Source organism: Vigna unguiculata, chromosome 1 (assembly GCF_037176805.1).
Source record: "Vigna unguiculata cultivar grain cowpea cultivar isolate G323 ecotype 2 chromosome 1, ASM3717680v1, whole genome shotgun sequence".
In the NCBI taxonomy this organism is placed as follows: domain Eukaryota; kingdom Viridiplantae; phylum Streptophyta; class Magnoliopsida; order Fabales; family Fabaceae; genus Vigna; species Vigna unguiculata.
Genome location: NC_140792.1, coordinates 42,159,984 through 42,185,759, shown reverse-complemented (window position 1 = coordinate 42,185,759; position 25,776 = coordinate 42,159,984). Strand labels below are relative to the sequence as shown.

The following is a 25,776-nucleotide window of genomic DNA, read 5'->3' as shown; positions in this document are numbered from 1 at the left end:
CATTTGATCAATTCAATTTAGTTTATAAGGTATTCACATCAATTAATCCGTTCAAAATAAATGATAAACTTTATTCGTTAGTAATTTTATGACATATAAAAAGAATATGACTTCTCTTTTTCAATTGTCATAGTTTGACATACACTACTTTGAAACGCTGTGAAAACGGGTCGTCCACTTCCGAATACACCAACTATATCAACCATGGTCGATTTTAGTTAAAGTAGAAATTAAAATCATCACGCAAAATTTAAAGCGGAAAAAGTAGAAAGGCAAACATAAGGAAATTAAAAGATGATAGAAAAAATGAAAAGAGATTGTGTCCTTAAAATCAAATAAATTAAACAAAAAAACTGCAGAAATTTAAATACATGCAAATAAATTGAAGTTAGAAATTACACAGGAATATAAAAGAAAATGAATTAAAGAGGAAGAGGAAAGAAGCGCAAGATCATTAATGAGAAATAAATCAAGATTTATAGATTTTTTTTTTAATTTAATGATAAAAAAAAATTATTATCGTGTAAAGCGATGCAGGGTTAAAACATGTCATAGTGAGAGTTTGTTAATACCATTTTTAATTTCTTAATCAGTGTTTTGAGAATATTTCTGAGCCTTTCCTTCCTAAAGTTGCATTTATGAAGGAAATGCCTATTACTTTTTAGAATCAATTTTCACAATAACTTTACAGTAAATTTTAATGGAAAGGTTTGTTTACATTTATCTTCCCCCTAATTACAAATTAACACTAAAAGATTTCACATGCCCAAAATTTTATTCTGTTTGTCCAAACACGAAAACTTTTCACTCTTATTTTATTCTTTTCAACAATGTAACGCATTCTTTGCACCAAATTTCACTTTAAGGAACAATTTTCTGTTAAAGAATATTATTGATTAATATGAAAATGGGGCCAGTTGTTGAATAAATGTAAAATAGAAGTGATAAAAAGTATGAATTTGAGGGAAACTCTGTGAATATTGACAGTCCACTTGTAACTTGTATCTACGCACACATATTTCCAGGAAATATAGATGAATCAAACAATAATACAAAAACTAAATCTTATAATCTGAAAGGGATACGAGGAACCAGGTCCAATGTTTTCAAGGAGATTCCATTTCCAACTTAAGTCGGTTGTCTTTGCTCGGTGCTTGAATCTTTAATTATTAATATATAAACCAAATACACAAAATATACTAAAATTATATTTATCTATTAATTTACATATATAGTAAAATAAGTTGGGAGGTGGACTTCTATGATTTGTCCTTGATAACTATATATTCTTTTGTGCACTTTTAGTTTAACTTGAAATAATTTTATAAGAATTGTAAATTTTGGAATAAAATATAAATTTTAAGCTATTTTAAACATAGTTCGAAAACATTAAACTACTTAATGCACTCTAATGATTTTTATATAATAAAAATGAACTTTTCACAAATAAATCTAATATAAGTGCATACTAGCATTCTAATTCTAATAATATGTTTAGGGATATTAATTGCGCACGTAGGATACAGATAGTAGGATAGTAACTCTCTTATATCTTATTCGTTGAATAAATATTCACTTCGTATTCGTATTTATATTTGTGCAGATATCCGTTATGCGGATATCCACATATTCTTTTAATATGTACCGATATCCATGGGTATCCAAAGATATTTACAAAAGAAAAATTTAATATTTAACAACATATCTTGACCATAAATTAAAAGCAAATATAATGGATAACACTCATAAATTTCAAACAAAGTGCAAATAAGTCATTTAAATAGTGTTGAATGACAATTTACAAAGAGATTGAGATTTTTTACAACCAATTGATACAAAATAAATCATTCAAAATCAATATGTTAATGTTTTAATCATATTTTTGTTAATCTAAATGAGTATAGCGGGTATGAGTATTCACGAGTACAGATAATATGATATTCATACTCACCTTATTAACATGCAGGTATAAAAGAAATACAACTACCTATTATTTACGAATATCCATTTATAATATTCATTTTTTATCCGTTGCAGGTTTTATTGATGCGAGTAAAATTTTTTTTTACCTCCTTAAATATGTTGCAACATTTTTAAGCCTAAATTAAACTATGAGAGAATATAAATTAATTAATGTACCGTTGATGCTTTTCATTGTCAAAATATTTTCTCTTCAAGATTATTACCTATAAATTTTTTATATGACAGATATTATTTTTTTATATGACAGATATTACATTTAAGTTTCATTCGTCATCCAACATGGTTTAACATTTTGTGGGTTAAGATAATTTAAATATTTTGGTGTTTATTTGACTTTGGTACTTGTAGCAAATTTTAAATTCAATTAAACAACATCTCGAGGCAACTGGTAAATAGTTCCAGAAAATGGCATCTTGCTTATATATTTATATATGCTGTGTCAGGATTTTCAGATTATTTCCTTTCTTCATCGAAGAAAATAAAGAATATTTTCTTGGTAGTTTTGTCTACATAGGCAAGAACAATTATTGAATTCATAAATAAGCGATGGTCTTTCGGAAATGAAGCTCTTAAAAATTGAGACTCCATTCATTGAACTCCACCCATATAATAGTAACATCATTTAACACATGAACTTTAAACAAAATTATAGTTGACTTGTACACTGTTTGATGTTGAGTGAAAAGTAATTTTTAAATAATAAAAATATATGATCATAATTTTTTATTGAAGAAAATATTACAATTATTTTTCTAATTAATATTAAAGTTATTAAGTAGTTTTGGACGTGAATTTATTAAGAGTCATGAAATAAGTTATGGACATTTAACTAATGTGAACGAATGGATCAAATTAAAAATGATTGAAAACAAAATACAAACAATTAAGAGATCCAATAATTGGGAGAATAACCAAGTTAGAATTTATTACAAATCTAAATATAAATTTAAGTCTTGGATAGAAATGAGAAATTTAAAAAATATATAAATATTTCATAAATATTGTATTAAAATTTTAAGTTGTGAGTTGGAAATGATGTTAAATAATAATAAACAAATTGTAATTGTATAATTTTAAATAAAATATTAAATAAAGTAAGTGTGTTTTGATATTTTATATTGAGAACGAGTGTGAAACAAAAATAAAACACATATTTACATTCTCATTTTCATTGTTATATCCAATTTACAGATTTAATTTTAAATATAATTTATATTCGTACCTTTACTTCGTTTTGACTATTTGTATTTGTCATCCTTAATTTTTAACAAGATTTTATCTTATTATAAAAAATGCTAAACTTCTAAAGAATTATTACCTTCATAGTTATTACTTAAGTATGAATATACATAATAAGTTTATATAAATGTTAACTTCTTGAATAAAAAATATTATCCAAAAAAAGGTTAAAGATGTAAAATATTTTGATATCATTCATTATTGTACTCTATATGTAAGGCAGGAAAAACAAATAATAATTGTGCTCCATATTTGCAAGCCATAAAAAAACTAATTATTCTTATTTTGAGAAATATTGTTAATTTGATTTATGCGGTAAAAAAAAACTATTTTAGAGTTTTTACCATTCACGTGAACAAGATTTGAATATAGATTTTATATATATATATATATATATATATATATATATATATATATATATATATATATATATATATATATATATATATATATATATATATATATATATATATATATATATATATATATATATATATATATATATATTGTACCAGTCTATTTGTTATCTTGAGAGTTGATTTGAACATTTTTTATAACATGAAAACATGTCTGTTTATTTATTTATTTATTATACTCAAATAAATTTAAAATTTTAGGAAAAATAATTTGGGAAAATATTGTATTAATCTTGTAAAAATTTAGTTAACCAGTCATTTTGACATTGATAATAATAATTTATTTTTAGAATTAAATGCACTTAGAGAAATTCTAGCTAGTAAAATTAGCATTTGTTCAAAATATTGAACTCTCTTTAAAGATTAGAGTTAAACATGTTTTTGGTACATTAACTTTTAGTTTTTTAAGTGAATTGGAATTAATCCATTTTTAAAATTTTAGATCAATCTAGTTTTCAAACTTTTCAAATGTGTGTATCTAGTTCTTTTAACAATTTTTTTTAAGTTTATTTGATGTTCAAACATTTTTTATCATAATATTTGAGTTGTTAATCTCATTTGACTCATTTTTACTTTAATGTTAACTAAGAAACACGTATAAAACGTCAAGTTAACTTAATAAAATTATTTTGTTAAAAGGACTAAATTTATCCAATTTTTAAATATGAAAGACTAAATTAGCCTAAAGATTCGAAGGACTAATTTTAAATTTGACTAAATCATAGATAAAAGCATATTTAATTCTAAAGATTATATTAGATGCATATATTGTTGATATTATTTTATTAACATTGTGTAACTGTCACGGCGGTTGAAAGAAGTTTTCAAAATTAAAAATTAATTAAAATCATATTTAACATCAAGTAAGAAATAATTAGTTATAAAATCACATTTAACATCAAGTAAGAAACAACTAGTTATATTATATACGGTGAGCTAAATTTTAAAATATTTTCGTTGTAAAACTCTAGAAATAAATTAGTAGCATAAAAAGTTAGAAAAAAAAAAAGAAATTACAAATTGTTCTTCTATATTAAGATATTTTTTTTTTCATAAGACGTCAAAATTCACTTGTTACTAGTTTAAAAATAATTCATCGTATATTTAAAACTTAGTAGATAACTTAAGTTTCCTATGATGTGAAATTAACAAAGACATTCATTCATCAAAAAGAAACTTAATTAATTTTGCCATTAATTTATAAATTCTGGTATTTTTATTTGAATATAGTTAAATATTTGTCTTCATTTAAATATGTAAATATTTGTTTTATTTTTGTCTAAATATTCTTGATTCTAGCATGAGATTTAGTAATAGTTATGTTTTTATTTTTTAATTTTCTCAAATTGGTAAGTCAACCACCTCATTTATAGGATCACATTACTAAAACCTAGCTTAATGAGTAAAAGAAAATCTTATGATAACAACGAGAAAAATTAAAAATGATCAATAGAATACCGTGCAAGTACAACACGTCTTCTGATACAAAACTTTTCAATTACTCATCAACCTTGGTGTTGGGGAAGAAATATTTAGTACTCCAAAACGTGTGAGAAGTTTTATTAGAAAATAAAGAAACAATAGATGTATTAATTAATCATTAATAATGGAAGAGGAAGAAGGGATTAATTTAGGCACAAGAAGCAAAGGTTGAAGCTTTCGCATGGTGATACCGAGCCTTTCTCTGGTATCCATGGTGGAGGGTGTGACATGACTCTGAAGTTCCCAGTCGAATCGGTGAAGCAACGATCCCAGCACAAGATGAAGAATTCTGTGCGCTAGGGGCACACCTGCACACATTCTTCGTCCACTTCCAAAAGGAATCAACCCAAAATGATTTCCTTTGAAATCAATGTTCTTGCAATCATCCACAAAGCGTTGGGGCTTGAAATCAAGGGGTTGCTCCCAGACATCGGGATCTCTCCCAATGGCCCAAGCATTCACCAAAACCTGGGTGTCTTTGGGAACGTGGTATCCCATGAACTCTGTGTCCATGGTGGCCTTCCGAGGAACAAGGAACGGAATGGGAGGGTGCAATCGAAATGTTTCCTTAATCACGGCTTGTAAGTAGGGAAGGTTGTCTATGTCGCTCTCTTCAACTTCTCTTCCACGCCCAACAACCCTATCGAGCTCGCTTTTCACCTTCTGCAGACACTCCGGGTTGCGCATAAGCTCCATCATCGTCCATTCAATTGTGCTGCTTGTTGTCTCTGACCCAGCCAAGAATATTTCCTGTTCATCGTTTAACATCACTGGTTACTACCACCATGTACACAAATATAAAATGCTGAAATAAATTTTTTGTATATTTGTACCAAAATGAAAATGTTGAGGTCCTTGTCTGAAATTTTGACTCCTTCTTCACTGTTGCTGCTGTTTTGAAAGTCAATCAACACATCAAAAAAGTCCCTTGTCTTCTTATCAGAGTGATGCTCTTCCAAACGTTGTTTCACGAACTTCGACGCGATTTCCAGAGCTTTTTCCATGTCTCGATCCATCTTCCTCCTCAAACCCTGCGGGTCCAGCCACCTCAGCCACGGGAACATGTCAGCGACGTTTGCGTGCCCTGACCACTCCATCAAACCCATCATCGCAGTGAAAAACTCCGACCCGTCTTCCAAGTCAGGGTCCAACAGGTCCCGCGACAGCATCAGGTTCCCTAGCAGGTTGAACGTCATCAGGAACACGAACCGCGCCACGTGGACTCCGCCACCCTCTTCCAACTTCCCAGCCTCTTTGCTCAACCATGTTATCATGTCGTTCACGCACTTCCGCCGCACCGGAGCGCTTTCGTTTATGCGTTTCGCCACCAGCATGTCCACGGTGACGAGGCGCCGCATGAGGCGCCAGTAGGGGCCGTAAGGGGCTATGGCCAAGGAGGATTTGTGGTAGTTGTGAACGCGCATGGTTTCGATTATGGTGCGGTCTGCGAAGGCGTGGTCGTGATGCTTGAAGAACACGGTGGCGGCGTCGGCTGAGAGAATAGCCATGCTGTTCATGGCTCCGATTTGGAGCCACACGACTGGGCCGTGTTTGGCCCTTAGTTCGGTGAGGGTGCGGTGAGGCAAGTCTCCGAGCTGAAACATGTTTCCAAATATGGGCCATCCCTGTGGTCCCGGCGGAAGACGGCGGTTTCTGGCATCGGTTTTGCGGCGGTGGAGGAAGATAAACAGAATAGAGAGGAGTGGGAGGAGAAAGAGTGAAAGATATGAAGTCAACGCCATGATTTCTGGGTTGTTGGAAGTTCTGTGCTGTTGTCTCTCATCTCTACTTCATATATATAAGGGCAGTGCTATATTGACATCACAAAATACATTACATTTCTTGTACTAATATATTGGTATGTGTTTTCTAAAACTTTGTAAAGGGGTTGATACTGGGAATATTATCAACCATTTCTGCAAACTTTTGAATATGTTTAACTGAACCACCATGAGTTCACTCTGCATCCACAAGGACCTACATCAAATCCCAACAGATAATATAATATTCAGGATTGCTGAATATACCATATGCCGCTTATATTATACCAAGAGAATATATTATGAATTTATTTTTTTTTTATTTTTTTAATATAATTTAATGTGAATTATTAACTAATGTAATATTTTTTTTAAAAATAATTAATTCATATTAAATTACGTCAGAAAATAAAAAAATATGAATAAAAAAAGTCATAATATGCTACTTATCCTTTTTCCAACTAACCCAAAAGTCATGAAGTAGAAAATGAATGGCAACTATAACTTCTCTAAGAAGTACATGAGATTAGAGTTCACTTGCCTTCGATAATCTTAATTGGTTTTTCGAAATTCAGAGGCGTAACTTTGATTTGAGGGAAAGCTATTTCACACGACGATAGTTTGCAAGAGAAATCGCGGGAGCAAAAACTAAAGATGCGACTTTCACTAATCAATAAACTAGTTATGTGTTTATATGTTCTTACTCTTATTTAACAAGTTGTGGTTTTTGGTCTATTTAATTAGCGTGTCTCCATGTGGTATTTAATATAAAAACGTCATCGACGAAACTTTGGTGACCGTGAGGTTTTAGAATTTTTCACTCTTTCCTCATTTTTTTAGAATGTTATCATTAATATGAGAAATGGAGTTTTAGATTGAAATTCGGTATTCTTTCATTCCCTCACACACACACATTTCCAATTCAAAGGATGAAATCTTTTAACGAGTTTATTTGTTTATTAAAAAGTATACGACCTTGATGTTAATGATATAAAGTGGTAAGAATGTCATAAGATCTTATACGAATGGTAAAAAAGACCAAGGATTACAAAAACATATAAGACATTTTTATATATATAGAGTCAACCTTCAATGAAAAATGTTAGATCCATAACATTTTACCGATCATTATCTTGAGAAATTAGGCTCCAGTAGTTTGTAGCAACCAAAGCAGTTATGGATAAAAGATTGAAACCAAAAGTAGGTGGTATATACAGAACATTATAGAGGGATATGTCTTGATTGAGCCTGATACTATCAATATCTTCAATTTTTACACGCATAGAATTGAGAAGCAACGCATAAAAACCAGAAACAATAGTATAACTATGATAAAGATGTGAGAAACAACATATATGTGAAGTTGCACGAAAATTCAAAATTCAACTAAAAGAATTTTTAAAAGAGGAGAATTTGTTGTGGTTACCTACCACATTAGTGGCAATATCACTAGAGGTAGTATCAGATGTGAGTTTTTTTAGAAAGGAAATTAATCGATTGTTGACGTTGAGTAGGAGTAAATAAGTAGAAAAAATAGTGAAAGAATCAACTTGATTAACAACAATAATGGATTATTCTTGAAGTAATTCGGAGGGTACCCAATAAACTCATAGCACTATGATTATGCAAAATTTGAGAGACGAAAACAAAAAAGTCTAATTTATTTCTTTGGTACCATATTACTGCAAAAGAAAAGAATATTATTAGAACGTAAAACATAATAAAAAATATCGTCTTCTAACACTTTACTCATAAGCCCAATATAAGAACAACAGAAAACGGAAAAATGAAAAAGGCCATAAACGAACAGAAAAAGCCCAAAAGACTTATAAAACCCAATAATGAACACTAGAAAATGAAGATTACATTGTCTTATTTTAGAAAACTCTACATGTAAAGTGAAAAAGAAAAACACATTGAAACTGAAATGATCCTCAATTATTAATGGTAAAAAAGAAAATGTAATCATAATTTAGATAGGCGTGACTTTTAGTGTCTTCTATCATCTCTTATAATGCCTTCGATTTCATTTTTTGTGGCGCAGTACTATGATGTAAACCCAAAGGTTTAGAACTAGTAATGTCAAAAAAATCAGTACCTGCGAGTATCGGCGGATAAAATTCGCAACGGGTAGAAAACAAATATTAAAAATGGATACCTGCTACCCGTGAATACGAGTAGTTTTGATACCCGCATGTTAATGGGACAGCTATGGGTATCATAGTATCCGTACCCGTGGATACTCGTACTCGCTAAACTTACACCCCTGACATTCTTCTCTTTTCTTTATTTGAAATTGGGCATATGCATCAAACCTTATATAGACAATGATATTTATGGTATGCTTGTTGTCAAATGATGGAATCAAAATAAGAATAGTTGGCATGTGACAATAGAGGTTTATTATTTGCTTATTTTGTTTATTTTTCAGGAACCAATCAGAGTAAGTGAGTTTGTTGGTCAAAGCACTAATTAAAGAATTTCCATTATGTTGAACGTCATTTTATATTTAATTTTACAATTATTTGGACTTGTATCAATTTGAGTTTATTTGAACTTTATTTAAAATTTATGACAATGATGTATTTTATTTTATTTTATTAGAATTTATGATTAAATATTTGTTTTTTAAATAATTTTGCATATACCCGCGGGTATCCTTGGATACCCGTAGATATGAAAAAAATAGACGGATACCTGCACAATGGATACCCGACAGATATGGATATGGGTACGGGACAGATATTTATCTAACAGGTAGGGTATAGAAGAACTACTACCCGTACCCTACCCGCCCCATTGACATCCCTATTTAGAACCTATAAGAATTTGTAGTTTTAAATGTATTTGAATAGAGAAGTATTGGAATTGGGATGCGATGTTATTGATAGAAAGAGGAAGTAACTCTTTATAAACTCATTAAAGAAAGTTATAAGAATAAAAATGGAAGTTATTAACGACTTATTTAAAAGTATTTTTGATAATAGAGAAAAGTTTACTTTTGACAAGTGTAATGTAGATGTCACAATTAAAAAAAAAATACATTTTACATTTTTTTTAGGTTGAAAAAATTTAGAAATATTGTAATAGTTTGTAAACACCTAAAGTTGAAAAAGCTAACGAAATCAACTTGCTCTTGTCTTTGTTCACCAACTTTCTGTCTCAGTTTCTTCAAGTTCTTATCTTCTTGCTAGACTTCTGCAATTTACATTTATTTCATCTTTGTAGTTTCTTGAATGTTGCTTCATTGTTCATACTTTTATACTGTTCTGCACTTTCAAGTTCAATATATAGTAAAACTTTTAATGTGAAAAATCATAAGAAAAATAACAAAACCTAATCTAGCACAACTAACTCCATTAGGAATACTGTGACTTTTTTTATACAGCTGATCTATCTCAATCTCACCTAACTTGGATGATTATCTTTCTATTATCTAGCTAATTATGGTAGAAGCGTAACTTTTTTCTAAGAAGATTGATACAACACTTCTCTCACTCTTTTATCATCAGAGTCAAACTTGTTTCCTTTATGGATACTTAAACTCTTCTAAAGCCACAATTAGTAGGGGATAGATAGTATCCCATCAATTAAAAGAAAAAAAGAGACTTCTTTAGTAAGGTTCAATCAAACACTTCATTGGACAATTAGATATATTCAGACCCAGAAAAGAGTGAAAGCAAATATCCAAAAACCATGCATACTTCTATTTGATTATACTATTTACGTATAAATCTGAATTGTGCTCTGAATATTCTGAAACTGTAAGGGCTATACTAAACGGCATGCAACTTACCTTCCCAATGAACAGAATCAAAGACAGTAGAATTGCGACAACCTTTGTCTGTATATGTTTTTGCATGCCTGTCACAAATTTCATATGTAAATCAATAACCCTTACAATCTGACACAGTTTCTGGGGTCTCTATTCCCACAGTAGAAGTATTTTCTGTCATATGTATGTATCTATATGCCTGTGTACACTACAAAGTAATGTGGCCAAAATGCTAAAACAGAGACCTTGCAGACTAAAATTTCAGCTTTGCTTTTTCTTTTTTTTATCTAGAGTGAAAGTTGTTAAAATTCAGATTCTGTTATTTGCCCCATTTTCCAATGATAAACTAATAGAAAAGGTGTGTTAATATTTAGAAAATGTTAAGACTACTTTTAAATTTGGAGCGCCAATCTCGGCTTCAAACTCTCTTCTTTTCTGAAGGCTTTTGCTTTAGAGGGTAATGAAGAGTGAAAGAGAGAAAAGCTGAAATAATTCCCTCACTTTTTGGGACAACATACATTACCAGAATGGTGGAAACTCTTCTGAAGGTTTCCAATGGTGATGGGAAGCAATAACATTGCCCCCACCCATGTGCCATTTACCCGTCACACCATCATCTTATATCATCAATCATCAAATTATAAAATTAAAATAAGGGTTAAATAAGCTTTTGCCATTTCACAAATTTCTGCAATTTTTCGGTATAATAAGAAGAATAAAGCTCTGAAAAGAACAGTAATCGGAAAGAAAAAGAAGTAATTGGTTGGGCAGGGTTTGTACTGTTGTGGGAACCGACAATTTCAAATATCAAATTGATTGGAACAAGTGGTGTACTATATTTTGTGTGTTTTGACTAGCTAGGTCAACTTTTGTCGTGAATCTAAAGCTTTAATTCCAGTCATGTCCCTGCCATTTGCATCTTTATCATTCAATTCTATGCCTGACTTGAGGGTCTGATGTGAGAAAAACTTTGCTTGTTTATGACTTAAAGCAGAGGACCCTTCTTTTCTTCCTCAACATGGAAAAAGTAGCAGTGGCCAAACCAAATAATGAGCACTTTCTTCTAGTCACACACACATATGTTTGTGTGTATATATATATATATATATATATATATATATATATATATATAAATAGTTACTATGTTAATTATCATTATGAGTAACACTTTTTACTCAGATTCAAGGAAATCAGAGAACATCTCTCGTATTAAACTCTGTTTATCCGATAAAAACATATTTAACAAATTATCATGAGAGGGATGAATCCTTTAAAAGTTGCACATGTTAATTGCATCCATTGTCAACACATAGTGGTCCACATCTCAACAAACGTGGGATCCAAATTCACTAACTGGGGATTAACATGGTTGTGTAATAAATGAGGAACTCATTCTCTTTAGCGTAATAAGGCCAAGCAAAAGAACAAAGCATTAATTAAATTGTGAGAGTAAGCGACAACAGCAATCATAAACGGTACCACCCTTTCCAAATCCCACAAACTTTAATCATCACATTAGTCCTAATTACCTCTCAGGGACTTATAATAATAACACTGCAACACTTTTCCTCAATCACTCACTCTCTCCAATCATGCTACGTTTTCCTTCTCACTCCATCTCAAATTAAAAACACCACCATAACCATTCTTGCTCCCTTCCCACACCATAACATGAAACACCCTTCTTCCATAAACCTGTCACTGCCATTGTTGCCATTGACATTGGCATTGGCCTTCGCTATTTTCTGTGTTGCAGAGAGTGCATGGCAAAATGATACACTCGCCCTCACCCAATTCCGCCTCCAAACCGACACCCACGGCAACCTTCTCTCCAACTGGACCGGAGGCGACGCCTGCTCCGCCGCGTGGCTTGGCGTGGAATGCTCCCCAAACGGCAGAGTTGTGGGCCTCTCCCTTCCTTCCCTCAACCTCCGTGGCCCAATTGATTCTCTCTCCCCACTTTTATACCTCCGCTTCCTCGACCTCCATGAAAACCGCTTAAACGGTACCGTTTACCCACTCTTAAACTGCACTGCCCTCGAACTCCTCTACCTCTCCCACAATGACTTCTCCGGCGAGATTCCGCCGCATATATCCTCCCTCCGCCTCCTTCTCCGCCTTGACATCTCCGACAACAACATCCGCGGTCCAATCCCCGACCAAGTCGCCAGACTAACCCACCTTCTCACTCTTCGGTTGCAGAACAACGCCCTCTCCGGCCACGTCCCCGACCTCTCTGCTTCACTCCTAAACCTCACCCAACTCAACGTAACCAACAATGAACTTCGTGGCCACGTTCCCGATTCCATGCTTTCAAAATTCGGCAACGCCAGCTTCTCCGGAAACCACGCTCTATGTGGGTCCACCCCGTTGCCCAGATGTTCCGAAACCGAACCAGACACGGAGACCACAATAACCGTTCCTTCAAAACCGAGTTCGTTCCCTCAAACAAGCAGCGTGACTCTCTCTGACACCCCGAAGAAGAAAGGTCTGAGGGCGGGTGTCATAGTGGCCATTGTGGTGGCGGTTTCCGTGTCGGTGCTGGTGGCGATTTCGTTCGTGGTGGCTCACTGCTGCGCGAGGGAAGGGGGAGGCTATGGGTCGGCGATGGGGAGCGAGAGTGGGAAGAGGAAGAGTGGGAGTAGTTCTGGGAGCGAGAAGAAGGTGTATGGAAATGGTGGGAATTTCGATAGAGATAGCGATGGGACGAACACCGAGACGGAACGAAGCAAGCTGGTGTTTTTCGATAGGAGGAACCAGTTTGAGTTGGAGGATCTGCTTCGAGCATCGGCGGAGATGCTGGGAAAAGGGTGCTTGGGAACGGTTTACAGAGCGGTCCTCGACGATGGCTGCACCGTCGCAGTGAAGAGACTGAAAGACGCAAACCCCTGCGAGAGAAACGAGTTTGAACAGTACATGGACGTTGTAGGGAAGCTCAAACACCCCAACATTGTTAGACTCCGAGCTTATTACTATGCCAAAGAAGAAAAGCTTCTTGTGTATGATTATCTCCCCAATGGAAGCTTGCATGCTCTTCTTCATGGTTAGTTTATTCCTCTAATATACTGTAATTTATTAGGGTTAGCTGAATTTTAACGTTTTGATAATAACGATAGGTAACCGTGGACCTGGAAGGATTCCATTGGATTGGACAACGAGAATAAGCTTGGTGTTAGGTGCGGCCAGAGGGTTGGCTAGGATTCATGCAGAGTACAACGCGTCCAAGATACCCCACGGGAACGTCAAATCCTCCAACGTGCTTCTCGACAAAAACGGCGTCGCTTTGATCTCCGACTTCGGGTTATCGCTGCTGTTGAACCCGGTTCACGCGATCGCGCGGTTGGGAGGGTACAGAGCGCCGGAACAGGTTGAAGTAAAGAAGCTGTCGCAGGAGGCTGACGTGTACGCTTTCGGGGTGTTGGTGTTGGAGGTGTTGACGGGAAGGGCGCCGTCGACTCAGTACCCTAATTCCGCGGCGCGTCCACGCGTGGAGGATGAGGGTGAGGTGGATCTTCCGAAGTGGGTTCGATCGGTGGTGAAGGAGGAGTGGACCGCTGAGGTGTTCGACGAGGAGCTGTTGCGGTACAAGAACATCGAGGAGGAGTTGTTGGCGATGCTGCACGTGGGAGTGGCGTGCGTGGCGGCGCAACCGGAGAAGAGGCCGAGTATGATGGAGGTTGTGAAGATGGTTGAGGATCTGAGGGTGGAACAGTCTCCTCTGGGAGAGGATTATGATGAGGCACGGTCACGCAATTCGCTTTCGCCGTCGCTTCCCACCACCGAAGATGGCCTTGCTTAATCTTAACGGCGTTCTTTGTTATGATTGCTGCACTAACTTATTACTGTGTCATGCATGCTCCTCCTCCTCCTCCTCATTTTTAGTTTATCGTCTCTCTCTTGTGTTTCTTGATTCTTGCTTTCTTTGTGAAATGCTGTTGTTAATTCTCTTAAATCAATTAATCAATGGCCATGAACGCGTTTGTGTACACTGTCGCTTTGGGTTCTCCTAAACTATGCCTCCTCCTAAGCAGAGATGCCAGTAACATCCCAATGGGCCTATTGGAATAAAACAAAAAACTTTTTACACCCTTTCTTATCTATATTCACCACTATTATTAATAAAATATTATATCAAAATAATAGTAATAATAAATATAAATAAAATATTACAATAAAATAATAGTTTATAGAATTATAATTTAAAGATGTAAGAAAAAAAATTAAAAGTGTCAAAAAATCATCCCTTATTTGAACAAAAGTCCGTGAAAAGTATTCCATCACATGAACCTACCAATGACATTAAAACAAATATGTTAAATTTTATAATTTATACCTTAAACTAATTTTTAAGTTATGAAAATATTGAAAATGTGTCTAATAAAATTTGGTGGTCCATTCAGTATTAACAAAATTTATACTTTTTAAATTAAGTCTATTTATTTAATTTTCTTATTATTTGGATTATGTAATTTTTATTTGGTATGTTATCTTATTTCTTTATCGTCACATTATTTAATAATTTAATTATTATTTATGTGACAACTTTTACCCTCAAATTCAACTTCTATAATTAAAAAAAAAATGATTCAACATCAATAAATCTCCATATTTGTCTACATTCTTTTCACTCGTTAAAAAATTGATAAAAAAAATTATAGAAAAAGTAAAGAATTTTAGAAAAAAAAAATGTATATAGATTATTGCAAGCAAAAACACTAAAAAGCTTTTACATGGTTTCAAGAGTGGGAGAAAGAAGTGCGATGAGAAAGTTATCTTTTGTGATAATGAGGTGCATCAAAGATCAACATGAATAATAATATGAATGCGGTTACAGTCCAACCAAAAATAGTATGTATTTATCGTTGATTTATGCATATCTTCACATCAAAAACTCATTTGAACATATTCAAAATTATCATGAATTTAAAACTTACTTAAACCAAATTTACACATCAAAATATTATATTTCAAAAGTTTAAATTGTTTTATATGTTCCATCAGATAAGTTACTTATTACTAACCTAAACATGATATTAATAATCATATTGTTTAATGAGAGAAATCTCTGATAATTTATATTGATTATTAGGAACATGTTCATACTTACATTAAAAAAATAACTAAACAATTTGATTTTGATTTAATTATTAATGAATTAAAAGAATCCTAAACATCAAAAGTCAATCTTTAAATATGTGTAATTTTATTTATAATTACATTTATATAAATTATGTATTATTTTTTATTGAATTACTAACAGTAATTAAAAATATAAATTATAAATATATTATTTTGACTTTTTAGAATTGTTGGTCAAAATCGGTGAATATTGATTATGAAACCTAATATGAAAATTATGATTTGAAGTTTTTTTCTGGGAAGTTTGAACACAAGATTCCATCGTAATGGAAGCACATATGGTCCTGCTTAAAGCATGCTATGGTAATTGTTAAGGCCAACTAATACATCATTAATTATTTGTATGACCTTAACCATTACCACACTTTAAGTTTTCCTATTTTGCCAAGTATTCTGAAGTTTCCGCCAAACCATTTTTGGTACAGTAATGAAAGGCTTTAGAAAAGTTCTATGTGAATTTTTTTATTGGCTAAAAATGTATATAAATAATATGGAATATATATATATATTATTTATTTTTAACATTCTGTTTTATATTTACTATTAATTAAAGAATTATTTATTTTATATATATATAATAAATAATTCTTTAATTAATATTAAATTGTTAATAATAAAAAAATCTACTAATCCCTTGAATTAAATTCAGCTAACATGTATTTACGTATTTCATTTTATTTTATTAATATTAATAATGCTTTATTCGTTAAAATATCAAAAGTCTAAATTAAAATTAAAGTGATAATGAAAAGCACTTAAGAAACTAAACTAACTAGGTATGAAACTTGTTTCAGAATAGTGTAATATTGAGATGCTTGGAAAATGTTTTCAAAATATACATTCTTAGAAAATATTGTCATAAGTTTTTGTTATGTTGTTATAAGATTTTATTTATAAAAGGGTCGAACGAAACAATAGATAAGCAATAAGTGAAATTTTCATCGGATTAATTTTAGCTTTTACTCTTTACAAAATCGATAAAAGTAAATGAATGAAGTCATAAGTGGAAAGCGCCACCCACAGAATTTGACATTTAATTAAGAATTAGATGGGCCTCGCAATTCCGGGTGCCACTGTGAAAAGCTGGGCCTTCGAATTTTCTATCCAATCAAAGCAACTTAAATAAACACAAAATAAACCTTATGTCCGAGTATTTTTTTTTAACCAAAATTTAATCACACTGCACTTGTTAGAAAAATTTAACGCTTTGTTTGACTTTAATTTAATATTATCTTAATTTAATAAATAATATTTTAGAATGTAAAGAACTTGGGAAAATTGATTTAATTCCGAAATTGCAGCTTTAGCGCACTCCTAGCTTGAATACCGTGTGCTGCACTGCACCTTTTCGGTTTCTCCCATGCTTCCTAATTCCTATAGGAATGTCCAAACCAAAGATTTAATAAAGATGGGAAAAAAATAATAAGTTTAAATTAATTTATTTTTGAATTGAAAATAATTAAAATTTATAATAGACGTGTAACGGTGGAGTTATTTTACAGGGGAAGTTTGTTTTACAAAAGGTCATCGTCGCCTCTCAGTTTTTTCTTTCTTGGACTAAGGACAAACAATTTCTACGCCAGAAAGAGCTACAAACCAAAAAAGCGGTTTAAAAGGGCATTATAAGTGTGCAGCATATTCGCAAACTCCTTGTGCTCATATAACTTCATCTTCTTCGCTCTCATACTCTGTGTTTGCGTGGAAAAGAAGCGAAGATGCATTCCAGTCACTTACTTCTCGAGGAACCCATTCGTATGCTTTCCATTCTTGAACCATCTAAGGCCGTCAGTAACTTCTTCTTCTTGGTCGTCTTTTTTTTTCATTTGTGTTATTTGTTTGTTTTTTGAATTTATTTTGCATTTTCAGAGTTTTTTTCCTGCAATGACGAAGATTGTTGGTACGCTCGGGCCGAAATCTCGATCGGTCGAGGTTATTTCTGCTTGCCTTAAAGCTGGAATGTCAGGTATTTATTTTTCTTCCTTTTGCTTCATTGTTGTTCTGATATTTCTCTCTTTTTTTCTGATTCTCCACCGTTTGCTAAGCGCTTATTTGTTGTTGGATGATTTTTCTATTTTTCTGCTGTAGTGGCTCGTTTCGACTTCTCTTGGGGCGGTCCTGAATATCACCAAGAGACTTTGGAGAATTTGAAAACCGCTATCAAATCTACTAAGAAACTCTGTGCTGTGAGTTTTTCTTTTTCCTTTTTTTTTCTTGCTTAATACCTTTTTTGGTTCAGACGTTCTCAAAATGTTTGATTGCTTAGGTTAGAAGTTACCAACGAAACCCTTGTGTTTCACATCTTTGTTGTCCGTTTCGTTGGAATTATGATTTTGCTGAGCGCGGCGTGGGGGATATCTATTTTTGTCCCTCCAATTTATTCATGCATGCATTGCTATTGATTAGGTTTCTTGCTGAATTTGTGGATTTAATGGAAAGGGTGCTGAGTGTTGGTTGGTTACTACTCAATTGTTGTCTTTAACAGGTAATGCTAGACACGGTGGGAGCAGAGATGCAGGTTGTTAACAAAAGTGAGAAATCTATCTCGCTCCAGGCTGATGCTCAGGTTGTTCTGACTCCTGACCGGGGACAAGAAGCATCTTCAGAGATACTGCCTATCAATTTTGATGAGCTGGCAAAGGTTCACTATAGTCTTGTCGTGATATTCTGTGATTGACTTACTATTGGAAAGTGTCTTGATTCTGATCACCCCTAGCACCCTTAATTTTGGCCTCTTTGGGGATTTCCAAATTGCAGTCTCAAGGCTGCTGGTGGTTTAGTTCTACATTGCTAGTGATAAGACCAAAATAACATAATTGGAAAACAACGTTCATCTTACGAGTTGATTATGAGACCGAGTTAGGATTTTAAGACTTACTTTTCATGTACATATTTTCTTGGAATATTAACCTGAGTGGTTTAGTTTTGTCATTTTTACTCTTCATTGCATGTGATAGTACTTGGTTTGGAGTCTATTGCACCTTCTTGCCAGTGTTTAGCAATTTTGCTCTTGCTTACGGTGTTAGAACTTATTAGTAGTAAATTGCATTTGCATGATTTTTCTTTGGAGGGCCCTTGATCGAATTGTAATTTGTTACTCTCTTCGCTACATGATTATTGCAACTCATTATGTGGACTCGTTTCCATTTTTCCTAATGCAACGCTTGATTTGGTTTAAACCCTAATCTTGTTTGGATTGTTCACAGTCGATTAAGAAGGGCGACACAATTTTTGTTGGTCAATACTTGTTCACGGGAAGTGAAACTACTTCTGTATGGCTAGAGGTGAGTTGGTTACAAAAGACAATTTATTCTAATGAGCCCCCTTCTGTTTTTGTTATTGTGCGTGTTCTTCTATTTTTTATAATCTTTGTTAACCATTTGTGTTAGTTATATTGTGATTTTCTTCATATACTTGAAATTAAAACTTTGTTGATATTTTCAATCTGTGTCAATGGCATAGGCTGACTTAAGTAGGAATAGTTGAAGTCCTACATGCATGTTGAGTAGTTATGCTGAAACTATGCAGGTGTCCGAAGTTACAGGTCAGGACGTTGTTTGTACTATAAAGAATTCAGCAACGTTAGCAGGGTCATTGTTCACTTTGCATGTCTCTCAGGTTCATATTGATTTGCCTACCCTCACTGATAAAGACAAGGAGGTAATTTCTGTTTTTTTACTTGCATGTTTGAACGAGTCACTTATCATCAAATATGTATAGTTTGTATGTGCCTAAACATAGGATTTTTTGAAGTTTTGGGCTATTATTTTTTCCTTGCCAGGTTATAAGCACCTGGGGAGTAAAAAACAAAATTGATTTTCTATCATTGTCATATACTAGGCATGCTGAAGATGTTCGCCAGGTAATTTGTCTTCCACATTCTTTGCTCTGTTTAGTTTTTTGGAGTTCATAATTGGTCATTTAATTTATTTTCTAGAGCTGTTTCAGGTTTTCTATTAAAAACCTCTAGTGTGCTTGAAATGCAGGCCCGTGAATTCCTTTCTAAGTTAGGAGATCTAAGCCAGACTCATATATTTGCAAAGATTGAAAATGTTGAGGTGAACTTCATTTTTTCATAATTTACTGCAAAATTTAGTTTTTTTTTTTATGTAAATTAAATTCCTGTCAGAGTTCTGATTGAACAGCATATGCACACCTGTATTGTTTTCTAGGGATTGACCCACTTTGATGAAATTCTACAAGAAGCAGATGGTATTATTCTTTCCCGTGGGAATTTGGGCATTGATCTTCCCCCAGAGAAGGTTAGATTCTTCGTTAAACTGAATTTTGATAATAGACTAAAGAGCTCTACTTTTGTATGTTTTGTTCTGACTTTGAACATGTTGAGAATGTATTTAATACTTCCAGTATTATAGATTTGTATTCATAATGAATTGAAATAAGTATATGCTTCAACATGTTTGAGTAAGAGCTGATAATGGACAAAATTGTTCCAATGCTACTTTTTGTTCTTGGTCTCTTTTGAAATGGTGTTTGTTATTTAAATGCTTGAATGGATTTTTTCTTGCCTAGATCATCTGGCCCACTTTTCTTTCAATGGATGTGGTTGGTACTTGGTTGGTTCGAACAAGTTTTAGCTAGTAGATATATCCCAAGTATGTAGTCTTATATTATATTTGATTATGAAATTATGAATTTTCCCGAGTACCTTTTTCCTAATAACTTAACTAGATTTTGTTTTCAAAGCAACATAGTTTACCAAGTTTTTGTAAATGTTCCAAATGTCTGTTTTTGAACCATAAACGTATATAACACTGATATCGTGAGTCTTCATCTGTTTATAAGTGTAATTAAATGTACCAATAGTCAATGAGTGAGTGGGGTTTGCTGTTAAAACCACAAACTTTGAACAAAGAAATAAATGAGACTTTTGCTGAGCAAGGGAATATATCTTTTGGAGTGGAATGGGATGTTTGACCTGAGTCAGTATATTGAACTGATACTTAATTTCAATGCTCGTAATGTCAATCATAATTCATAGACAGACCATTGCAGAGGTGTTAATCAACTACTATTTGCTTCTGTAGGTATTTTTCTTTCAAAAATCAGCCCTTTACAAGTGTAATATGGCTGGCAAACCTGCTGTGCTTACTCGTGTTGTGGATAGCATGACTGACAACTTAAGACCAACTCGTGCAGAAGCCACTGACGTTGCCAATGCTGTTTTAGATGGTAAGTCACCTGTCACATGATCCTGCTAGTTAGGGCGGTGGTGACTACTAGGATGTCCAGGAAATTTATATCTTCTTGTTAAGTTTATATATATATATATATATATGTATGTATGTATGTATGTATGTATATATGTATATATGTATGTATATATAGCTTAACGTTTTCATATTAGAATAGTCATAACAAAATATGTTTAAACCCCCAAAGTTCTGATTTTAAGTAGCCATTGGAGATGCAATGGTCTAGAATATTGTAGATTTAAGAGATTGATAGTTAAGATGATTTACATTGGAATTTACTGGATTGTAAAATACTGAAATTCAACCAGCAACAGGACTGCTGTGCTTGTATGAGAAGCGAAGAAATGGCCATATCTTCTGTTATCAGCACAAAGCAAAGTGTGATGGGGGCTCAGTGTTGTTAAATAACCATCGTAGTGCTGCCATTACGCCATAACATGGTGTTTTTGGTTTGTGAATGGAGGTGCATTATGGCAGTGCTTTAGGACATAATTGCATGTTTATATGATGAAATTTGGTCTTCCACTAACGGTAGAGGGTTCCATGAGAGGAGAGTGTTCATATGGAGAGAGGAAGTATGGTACTATTTTATTATTATACACAAAATGATACTGGAGTCTTTTTAACCACTTTTCACTGATGTCATTTATCTCCCGGTAGTGCTTATCTGTGTTTGATTTGCATGGTAACTTCAAAACTTCTGCAGATGACTACCGAAGACTTGAATTATTGCTATCTTCATTTTCAGATTTAGACCTGCTTCAATAATTTAGTCATTCTTTCATTTGTGATGGTGACTATATATAGCTCTGTGCATCTTGCTGTGCTTTTGATATCGGTTGTGTTACGCAATATCAATAAATATTTGTCACTTGATTATTTTTTCTGATTTTGATTGTTCACAATTGTGTTTTTTTTAGTGTTTGTTCTACATGTTTTTGCTAGAATCATTTATTGGATATTTGTTGAACTGTTATTAATAAATATACAGGGAGTGATGCAATACTTCTAGGTGCTGAGACTTTACGTGGGTTATACCCTGTTGAGACTATTTCTACAGTTGGCAGAATTTGTGCAGAAGTAAGTGCACTTCAATGCTCTTTAATTTCGTTTGATACTTAAAATTTGTTCTAGTAAGTTAATTTTTTATTTTATGGAACATTTCTGATGAAATTCTTCTGTTCTGTGTATTGTGAAATCTATTGCCTAAATAGTTTGGAATTGGTATATTATGGAGTTGTGGTTTGACAACTTCATTAATTCAAGCACTTCTGATTTTACAATTGTATGGTTGAGGGAATTCCTAGGCTGCATCTAAATTTTGTTCCAAGACACTCATTGAGATCTACGGAACTGCTGTATTTGACTTATTATCATTGCTATTACCAAATATCTCTTAATTGTTTAACTACAAATTGTTTTTGGTCTTTTTGGTTGTATAGTAGTTGCTCTACAAGAGTATGGAAGTCTGACAACTACGTTATTGTCACCTCTTTTCTTTATCTGAATATCGATATCTCTCTAATTTTCTGTACTATTTTATCTCGGAAGTTTCATCTAAATAGATTAAGATACTATTGACTTCATTTAGATAAAGTTTTCTACTTTATGATGGAAACTATGTTGTGGTCACAAATTTTCTTTTTCTGAATTCCAATTTCTCCTAGCATTTTTTCTTTCTATCTTATGGTGGTTTTAAAAGAATATTTTAAAGAATATCTGTGTGGCATTAGTTATGTGAATGTCAATCCTTTGTTGGGAGAGTTGATTTGACTCATTGATCTCGTGTTTGAAATGTCACTCAAAATGCTGACTGAGATCGCCACCTTCTATTTCAGGCAGAGAAAGTTTTTAATCAAGACCTTTATTTTAAGAAAACTGTCAAATATGTTGGAGAACCCATGTCCCACTTGGAATCTATTGCCTCCTCTGCGGTAATTTCACTTCAATCTCTCCTCTTATTTATTTTATGCGGTTCCTAGTCCATGGAATAGGGAGCCATCGTACAACAATAAGATTCTGTCCCATGACATGGTTGTCATGGATTTTGGTTGCAATATCAGCTTCTGCTCACGGAGTAAGGCTGCATGCATCTGACCATCCCTGACCCCTCACTAGAGGTAGCCTTGTGCTGTAGGCCAGTTTTTAGTTTCTTCTTGCTAGTGATTGTCTGTCTACGTTGAAAACGTATAGTTTGTCTACGGATCTTGTTTTCTTGTCTTAGTGGTTGGTTTTATTTCATCTTTGAAACCTATATGCAAATATGCAAATCCTACTTTTTAGGTACGGGCAGCTATTAAGGTGAAGGCTTCTGTTATTATTTGCTTCACTTCATCTGGAAGGGCCGCAAGGTACTGTTTCGATGAATAATTTGTTGTGAATGTTAATATAATATCATAGAGAGATAGACTATGCAACTTCTAAATAGGATTCAATCCTTGGAAAATGAATGTTATAAATGAAATAATATCAAAATCAATTTTTCTTCCCTGCATTTCTACTTGTGTCTTTGAGGCTTTTCTAATAGGGTTTATGCACTTTTTAGATTGATAGCAAAATATAGGCCGACCATGCCAGTTCTCTCTGTTGTGATCCCCCGAATCACGACAAATCAACTGAAATGGAGCTTTAGCGGAGCTTTTGAGGTTAGATATTTTGTGTTTGCATATTATTCTTGTTAGGTGTACGTGGATCGGATAGACACCCTCTTGTCCTGTTCACAGTCTGGATTATATTATTGATATGATTTTCAGAATAGTTTTGCTAAACTACATCGCCTGTTTTTAAGGATGTGATTTGCTAACGTAATTGACCTTTTGTTCATATAATCGAAATTCATTTTTTGCTCTATTGAAATGTATTAAAATTCAAATGTTTTTCAAGCAAACGAAAAACATGAACTAGATCGAAAAATTAATTTTGTTTAACTTTTCTGAATTTGTATGTGCAAGCACCGCATAAAATTAGTTATTTTATAATTAATGTGTTGATCCAATCATTTTCTGTAAGAAACCATGGAGTAGCGGGGATTGGTTCTCGAATCAAGAGATCACGGGGCATTATTTGACCCCCTAGATACATATATGAATACTTCTAGTTAAATTGTAGCTATTAAATAAATCATTTCTTTTATGTTTGCTTTGCTAAGAACATTTTATTCCTGGCCGTTTCCAGGACGAACTGCCAACTCATTTGAGGGAAAGCCTATTTACAGTTATGTAATTAATTTACTTCTTCCTACTATATATATTTATTATTTTTTTCAATCTTGTTTTAATGTAAATATTCTCGATTTTTTATGTATTAGACATTTTTTACACATCACTTATAAAACCATCTAATGTTACTCCAATTTTCTCAGCCGTAATTAATTGTACTGTATCCTTTGCGATGGAAATACAGTCATGAACAGTATGTATTGACTTACTTTGGAAGATGATGCTGTATTGACCTGGGTCTGGACACATTTGTTCCGTATAATAATTGGAAGCTTATATTTACCAGGATTATAGTGTCATATTCAAATATCTTGTTTACCAACTTATAATTCAATTTGTTGGCACAGGCTAGGCAATCACTTATCGTAAGAGGGCTCTTTCCCATACTTGCCGATCCTCGACATCCTGTAAGTCAATTGTTTCACGACTCTATCTGCATTATTATTATGCATTATTCTTTTGGGGGAAAGAAATGAGTGCTGAATTGATCAAACTTAAAAGTAGCTGGAGTATCGGGGTTGGGTACTGTTTCTGTGTAGCTTCAATTCAAATCATCGTGACTCCTGAGCTCCTTGAGTCCTGGTATTTCCATTAGGTAGATCTAGAAATGAGTTTTATATTTTTCTGCAGTAGTCAACTTCATGTGTACGGTGTGAAACATAAGCTACAGTCTGCTTGACTAGTATACATGCTGATGTACAATGACCCCATCACTTAATACTCTGCCTGCAGGCCGAGTCAACTAGTGCTTCAAACGAATCTATTCTAAAGGTTGCCCTTGATCATGGAAAAGCAGCAGGAGTTATAAAGTCGCACGATCGTGTAGTTATTTGCCAGAAAGTTGGTGATTCATCTGTGGTTAAGATAATCGAGCTTGAAGATTAAGTGTTGCATTCATCTAACTACAGTACAGGCTTTTTTGTTTTCTGGACTACTAAGTTTTTGGCAGTGGCAGATCGGATTCCACTTTTTGAGTTGTCTCCACCGGGTTTGGTGACTAGTTTTTGTTTTTGTGATTGAAACTGAATGTTAGAATAGTTATATGATAGTCTGTCATAGTTAAAATTCAGAGGAAATATGCCCTGATGCCAAACTTTTTTTTATCAAAGTTTTACTTAAGGACAATTTGAAAAGAAGAGTAGTCGTCATACTGTTTTCAGCGGTATAAATTTAATCATGAACAATACTGAAGGAAAACCACAGATCAATCTTTCTTGAACCGAATGAAGATTGTATATGAAGTTACCAAGATTAAGCACGTGAAATGATTTGGTATATTTTATGCATATTTTTTTTATCCTTTGTCCCTCAGGGAACTTCGCAGCATTAAGTATAACCTATTATTTACAGGACATGATCATGATTATCGTTTGGCCTCGTAGAGCATTTTGGAGAAGATAGAATTTTAAAACTTCACCCGTTTTCTTTTTTTATTAAAAGCTGAAATCTACAAACGTTCATCTTATGAATTTTAAAATATGTAATGTATAACTATTCTTTTTTTTTTAAAACTATACCGGCTCACTTTCTTATACACAAGTTAATTTATTA

At 33.3% G+C, this 25,776-nt stretch overlaps 3 protein-coding genes across 4 annotated transcripts; 2 read left to right on the top strand and 1 right to left on the bottom strand.

Moving 5' to 3' along the window:
• Window positions 1-5,053: 5,053 nt before the first annotated feature.
• Window positions 5,054-7,094, bottom strand: LOC114174810 (cytochrome P450 76A2-like). The gene is made up of 2 exons (XM_028059596.2): window positions 5,954-7,094; window positions 5,054-5,870 (listed from the first exon to the last, which is right to left on the bottom strand). The coding sequence occupies exons 1-2, from the start codon at window positions 6,860-6,862 to the stop codon at window positions 5,232-5,234; spliced, it is 1,548 nt and encodes a 515-aa protein (XP_027915397.2). The 5' UTR covers window positions 6,863-7,094; the 3' UTR covers window positions 5,054-5,231.
• Window positions 7,095-12,304: 5,210 nt separating this feature from the next.
• On the top strand, window positions 12,305-14,641 carry LOC114192287 (leucine-rich repeat receptor-like protein kinase PXC1). Its single transcript, XM_028081968.2, has 2 exons — window positions 12,305-13,698; window positions 13,772-14,641. The coding sequence occupies exons 1-2, from the start codon at window positions 12,327-12,329 to the stop codon at window positions 14,452-14,454; spliced, it is 2,055 nt and encodes a 684-aa protein (XP_027937769.2). The 5' UTR covers window positions 12,305-12,326; the 3' UTR covers window positions 14,455-14,641.
• Window positions 14,642-17,286: 2,645 nt separating this feature from the next.
• LOC114163662 (pyruvate kinase 1, cytosolic-like) lies at window positions 17,287-25,301 on the top strand. Of its 2 annotated transcripts, XM_028047959.2 has the most exons (17): window positions 17,287-17,578; window positions 17,661-17,757; window positions 17,880-17,977; window positions 18,277-18,432; window positions 18,998-19,075; window positions 19,320-19,451; window positions 19,573-19,653; window positions 19,778-19,849; window positions 19,964-20,053; window positions 20,840-20,984; window positions 21,999-22,087; window positions 22,846-22,941; window positions 23,291-23,358; window positions 23,553-23,652; window positions 24,182-24,220; window positions 24,573-24,632; window positions 24,958-25,301. In XM_028047959.2, the coding sequence occupies exons 1-17, from the start codon at window positions 17,510-17,512 to the stop codon at window positions 25,108-25,110; spliced, it is 1,623 nt and encodes a 540-aa protein (XP_027903760.1). In that variant the 5' UTR covers window positions 17,287-17,509; the 3' UTR covers window positions 25,111-25,301. The 2 variants fall into 2 exon arrangements, with proteins under 2 accessions (XP_027903760.1, XP_027903764.1); XM_028047963.2 differs by lacking the exon at window positions 24,182-24,220.
• The last annotated feature ends 475 nt before the right edge of the window (window positions 25,302-25,776 follow it).

Excerpts from the sequence above, each read along its gene's own strand:
- LOC114174810 (XM_028059596.2), bottom strand. The coding sequence starts at position 6,862 with ATGGCGTTGACTTCATATCTTTCACTCTTTCTCCTCCCACTCCTCTCT. Across the intron at positions 5,871-5,953 it reads ACCTCAACATTTTCATTTTG|GAAATATTCTTGGCTGGGTC; the intron begins GTACAAATATAC and ends AACGATGAACAG.
- LOC114192287 (XM_028081968.2), top strand. The coding sequence starts at position 12,327 with ATGAAACACCCTTCTTCCATAAACCTGTCACTGCCATTGTTGCCATTG. Across the intron at positions 13,699-13,771 it reads CTTGCATGCTCTTCTTCATG|GTAACCGTGGACCTGGAAGG; the intron begins GTTAGTTTATTC and ends TAATAACGATAG.
- LOC114163662 (XM_028047959.2), top strand. The coding sequence starts at position 17,510 with ATGCATTCCAGTCACTTACTTCTCGAGGAACCCATTCGTATGCTTTCC. Across the intron at positions 20,985-21,998 it reads TGCCAATGCTGTTTTAGATG|GGAGTGATGCAATACTTCTA; the intron begins GTAAGTCACCTG and ends ATAAATATACAG. Across the intron at positions 24,221-24,572 it reads TGAGGGAAAGCCTATTTACA|GCTAGGCAATCACTTATCGT; the intron begins GTTATGTAATTA and ends TTGTTGGCACAG.